Here is a 5162-nt window from a genome sequence, read left to right as displayed (position 1 = left end):
TTATCTCCTTAGATTTGTCTCCTAGGACTTGCGTTGGGGTCTGGGCCGCTGTTTCCGCCTCTTGACACCTTTGCCCTCCTTGCAGGTACTCTAGACCTTTGGGCTGGGCGGGGCAGAAGAGGGGTAATGGAATATTAACTTGAGTATGGGTTCTTGGGTGGCATCTCCTGAGCTCTTGCTCTTACACCTATTTTCCCATCTGCCCAAATTCAAGAAAAGGGGACACTGGGAAAGAGGCTCCCATCCATCCATCCTTTGATGATTTTGAGAACTTTTTTTTTTTCCTGAACCCTAGGGTTCAAGGAATTATAGTTTAACATCAAGACTTTGGGGTTTCCACATGGTTAGGGTCAAGGACCTGGACAGCTGATAATCTGAAAGATTGACTCATCAGTTGTAGTGTCTCTCTAGATCTCAGGTCAGAGATGGGTAATGGGGGTGGGGGAGACCCTGCTGCCTTCTTCCCCCTGAGCTCCAGGCCAGCCTCTAGTCAGATACATCACCCAGACAGAAAGGAAAAGATACATTTTTTAGGAAATGTTTTTAATAAAAGAAAATTACAAAAAGGAAAAAAAACCAACCTGTTAATCCCAACCCTTTGTGTGCCCCCCACTACTGACCCATTTCTGGGGTGCACTGGGAGGCTCCCTTTCTGTTCGAGTTGATGACTCCTTGGAGCTGGTCCTCTGGTGTTGGCACACATTTAGCTTGTAGCCCACTGAATACCGGGGAAAGTGCTCTCTCCCAGCCTCTTATGGGGTTCTTACGCCCCCTTACTTCTTTTGTTCCTATCCCTCCCTTGGGCTCTGAAGAAAAATTGCTGACTGTAGCTTTGGAAGTGTAGCTCTGAGAACCATAGACAATTTGAATTCTAGGAAAATAAAGCCGTTGATTACTATCCTGGATCCTGACTAATTGTTTTTGAGTGTTTGAGTTAACTGGAGAGGGGAAGGGAGACAAGCCGACCTCTTCCTTGCTGTCCATTCCCACACGAGACTACACAAACCGACACCATCTGTTCTACCCTTGCAAGTGTCTGGGAGGGTCAAAAACATCTATATAATTTTTTTAGGTATATTTTATGGGTGTTTTGCCCACATTTACGTATGTGCATCACATGCAAGCCTGGTACCCGAGGAGGTCAGAAGAAGCCATCAAGTCCTCTGGTACTGGAGTTGTGGCAACCAAACCAAGTCCTCTGCAAGAACAGCAACTGCTCGTTGAGCCTTTTCTTCAGCAACTAGCCTAACATTTTTGAGCCAGGTGTGATAGCACAAATCTGTATTCTCACCAGTGGGAAAGCAGGAGGATCATGAGTTCAGTGCCAGCCTGGGCTGTACAAACCCCCCCCCCATGTACAAATTAAAAAATGGCATAAGAAATAGGTTTTAAGGGGCTAAGGATATATACATAAAGACACACATACCTCAGTTGGTAAATTGCCTAGTATTCACAAATCAGAAGCCCTGGATTTGGCCCCCAGCCACAGCAAAAAGCAGGTGTGATGGATACATGGCTATAATCCCCAGCACACTGAAGATGGAGGAGGGGGTCAGAAGTTTATGCTTTCTACACAAGCCAGATGACCTGACTTTTCTTCCAGAGAGCAGAAAAGAGACTCATCTGGTCATCTGTCACCTGCCTCAACAATCTGGAAGATGTCCTCTAACCTCCACAGGGTGTGGTGGCACAGGCGCCTGCCTGCACTAATGCAGCCAGGGCCTTGCTAAGTTAAATCTCTAATCTCACTAAGTAAAACTTTGAAAGACAATTTGTAAGAAAGTAGAAAAAAAAAATAACAAAGAACCCATACTATATGGTAATTGTAGAGTTGGTTTAACAGTTAAAGAGTAGTTGTTCTTTTAGAGGACCTAGGTTCAGTTACCAGCACCTGGACTGACCCAGAACCATCCATAACTTCAGCTCCAAGGGATCCAGTACCCTTTCCTGACTTCCCCTGTACCAGGCACACATGTGGTACATACGATACATGGAGGCAAAATATTCATACACATAAATCTAAATTTTTATTACATTTTACTTTGTGTGCCTTTGTGAAGGTCAAAGGACAATTTCCAGGAATCAGTCTCTCTACCATGTGAGACCCAGGTCATCATGCAGGTCGGTGCCTTTACCCGCTGAGCTATCTGACCATCCCAATAAATTTAAAAATTATTTTAAAGTCAAGCCAGGTGGTGGTGGTGCACGCCTTTAATCCCAGCACTCGGGAGGCAGAGACAGGTGGATCTCCCAGTTCAAGGCCAGCCTGGTCGACAGAACTGAGTACCAGGACAGGCTCCAATGCCATACAGAGAAACCCTGTCTCAAAAAGCAAGATCATCTGCAGGTGTGCAGCAAGCTTTTGTGCGGGTATTCATGAGGTTGGTTATATAGAGACGCTTGAGGACTCAAAAAAGAGAAAGAGTGAAGAGGATCCACAAATGGTCATGGAAAGTGTGTGACTTGTCTGAGTCAGGGTCTCATGTAACCCAGGATACATTTACTACATTTAACTATGGATGAGGATGACCTTAAAGTGATTCTAAGTGCTGAGATTTCAGGTCTGCTTAGCCATCTCTGGTTTTTGTTTTTGAAAGAGGGTCTCCCTGTTGGTCTCAAACTCATGATCCTCTTGTCTTAAGTCTCTAAAGTCTGGGAAAAAGTGAGTGTTTGGTTTGGTTCTAGAAAAGTCTTGACTCTTCAAGAGCAAGCCACAGTTTAGGGAGGATAAGTTAACCATTTGATGCTAGTTAGGTTGCTAACCACGCGTCAGCTTGGATTAGCTAGGTGTGGTGGTGTACACCTGGGATCTCAGCACAAGGCCAGCCTGGTCTACATAGTGAGTTCTGGAACAGCCAGGGCTACATCATGAGACCCTGTCTCAATAATAAAACAAGGCTTCTAGGCAAGAGTTACTACTTTCTTTTTTCCCAAAAAGGCTGATAGTTGCTCTGTGTAACAGCCCTGGCTGTCCTGGAACTCACTTGACCAGCTAGCTGGCTCCAAACTCAAGAATTAATGACTTACTTTTCCCTTGGATATTTGAGACAGGGTTTCTCTGTGTAGCTTTGGAGCCTTCCTGGTAAAGGTGTGTGCCACCACTGCCAGACTGAATTCATGACTTAATTTCAGTGTTCACTTGAAGGTCTGCAGATGGCTTGGCAGTTGCAAGGAAGCTGGTTGGGCTCCCAGCACTCACATCACAACTACCTGTAACTCCAGTTTAAGGGCACCCAATACCTTTACCTTCTGGCTGCCACAGGCACCAGCACACATTTCCTACACTTAAGCCGTGGTGGGGAGTGCCGGGTCTTTGAGAGTTCGAGGCCAGCCTGGTCTACAGAATGAGTTCCAAAATATCCAGGGCTAGGACAGTTGAAGAGATGGTTCAGCACTGACTGCTTCTTCAAAGGATGCAGGTTTGATTCCCAGCACCCACATGGCAGCTCGCAACTGTAACTCAAGTTCCAGGGGACCTGACACCCTCACACAGACATACATGCAGCCAAAGAACCAAAGCATGTGAAATAAGAAAAAAAAAAAACACAACAAAAAACGAAGGGGAAGGGGCTATACAGAGAAATCCTGTCTCAGGAAAATATTAGGAAGGTACATAAACAAATAAAATCTTGAGAAGAAAGGTGCAGTGAACACTAGGGGTCAGGTCAGTCTGGAGCATCACAAACCAGGCTTGATTATGAACCCCAGCACCTAGGAAGTGAGGGCAGAAACTAACAAGTTTGATGTGAGCCTGGGCTACATGAGACTCAGAAAACAGTTGAGAGGATGGACGCCAAGTCCAACTTGCTGAGAGGCTGGTTTATTGGTTGGGCTAGGCAGGCCTACCTTCATCTCAGGCCTAAAATGACCAAACTGCTTTCTCAGAGGTGGAGTTTGAGGTCAATGACAAATCTGGTGCTGATGGTCTCAGGTATACACATCCTTTCTAGTTATACACATCCTCAGAACAAAGGACATTTCTTCAGGCTCTCCTAAACACTGACTAATTCAAGTTCCTGGTGTTACAAACCAGACTGGTTACAGGGGATAGCCGACCCAAAGCTCTCTTGGTCACTAGACTTGCTGTGTGATCAGGACAGGCAGGTGAGTGGCCAAAGAGCAAGTTGCTCAAGGTCTCACTGCTAGGTTTTGCTAGAGAAGCCTGCCAGTCCACTGATGGTGGAAGAGAGGGCAGGTAGGATGTGGACACGATGGATACTTTCCAGTATCTCTATATAGATTGTTTAGCTCACTTAATATTGAAAGGAACCAAGATTACCCATTCCTCTACAAAGGTGGGGCGGTTTTATAATATGCTCTTCAAGCAGAGAAGAACCAGGACACAATGGCTGTAATTTCACCTAGAAATGGATCCCTTTGCTTTGAATAGGAAGTCATAACCACCTAGAAAATGGAGCCTTGTTCTCTGTGAACTACAACTCCCAGTGGCCTCCACGCAAAGCACTTACAGGAAAGTACCCAGCGAATCCGCCCATCTTACCGCCTTCAATTCCCGACATGCCTTTCACACCCGGGATTTCCTACTTTTGTCCAGATTTCCCGTTTCAGGTCATTTTGTAGCGACGGACTACAGATCCCAGCAAGCTGAGAGGCTCGCTTCGTTTTTAAGCGTCCTCTCTGCAATTAGACTACACCTCCCAGACTGCCCGTGTATAGCACCCACGTGCAAAGAAAGGTTGGGAAAAGTGAGGCTGCTGGTCACCGGTGGTCGTCGCGAAGGAGGGGACTTCCTTTTCCTAGTCTTAAGCTGAGGGGCAGTTCCCTCCTTGGGTTTCTCTTTACTAGGAGGTTGGAGTTGTCGTCGGATCTGGGTGAGTCTGACAGGGGAAGTGCTTGAAGGGCTTGACCTGAGGGCTTGCATTGAGAAGAAAGCCTACGGCGGAAGTGGCACCAGTATACTATTGTCCTATTGTGTAGGGAACCTAAGGGAAAAATGGAGGGGGGGTGTGCCCGGTTCTCCTTCTTATCCCAGAGCCTTGAAACCTCTCTCTCTCTCTCTCTCTCGCTCTCGCTCTCGCTCTCTCTCTCTCTCCCTCTCTCCCTCCCTCCCTCTCTTTTTCTCTCGTCCTCTCCCCCCCTCGCCTCTCTTTCCCCCCTCTGTCCTCTCCTCTCTCCTCTCTCCTCTCTCCTCTCTCCTCTCT

At 46.8% G+C, this 5162-nt stretch overlaps 2 protein-coding genes across 3 annotated transcripts in view; both read left to right on the top strand.

Annotated features, from left to right (window-relative positions):
* Positions 1-94, top strand: part of Hdgf (heparin binding growth factor) — an 8546-nt gene extending 8452 nt beyond the window's left edge. Inside the window, exon 4 of the mRNA XM_005356931.1 lies at positions 86-94. Within this exon, the coding sequence (XP_005356988.1) occupies positions 86-94 (9 nt within the window). The remainder of the gene's footprint in view (positions 1-85) is intronic.
* A 4419-nt stretch (positions 95-4513) lies between these two features.
* Mrpl24 (mitochondrial ribosomal protein L24) overlaps positions 4514-5162 on the top strand; it is a 6334-nt gene continuing 5685 nt past the window's right edge. Inside the window, exon 1 of one of the 2 annotated variants that reach the window (XM_005356906.3) lies at positions 4514-4832. The gene's annotated coding sequence lies outside the window, so the exon portion shown is untranslated. The remainder of the gene's footprint in view (positions 4833-5162) is intronic. The other variant, XM_005356907.3, reaches the window with a different exon arrangement.

This window comes from Microtus ochrogaster, chromosome 21 (assembly GCF_000317375.1).
Source record: "Microtus ochrogaster isolate Prairie Vole_2 chromosome 21, MicOch1.0, whole genome shotgun sequence".
Lineage (NCBI taxonomy): Eukaryota > Metazoa > Chordata > Mammalia > Rodentia > Cricetidae > Microtus > Microtus ochrogaster.
The sequence above is the reverse complement of the archived record's forward strand: the minus strand, read 5'-3'. Positions and strand labels throughout refer to the sequence as shown.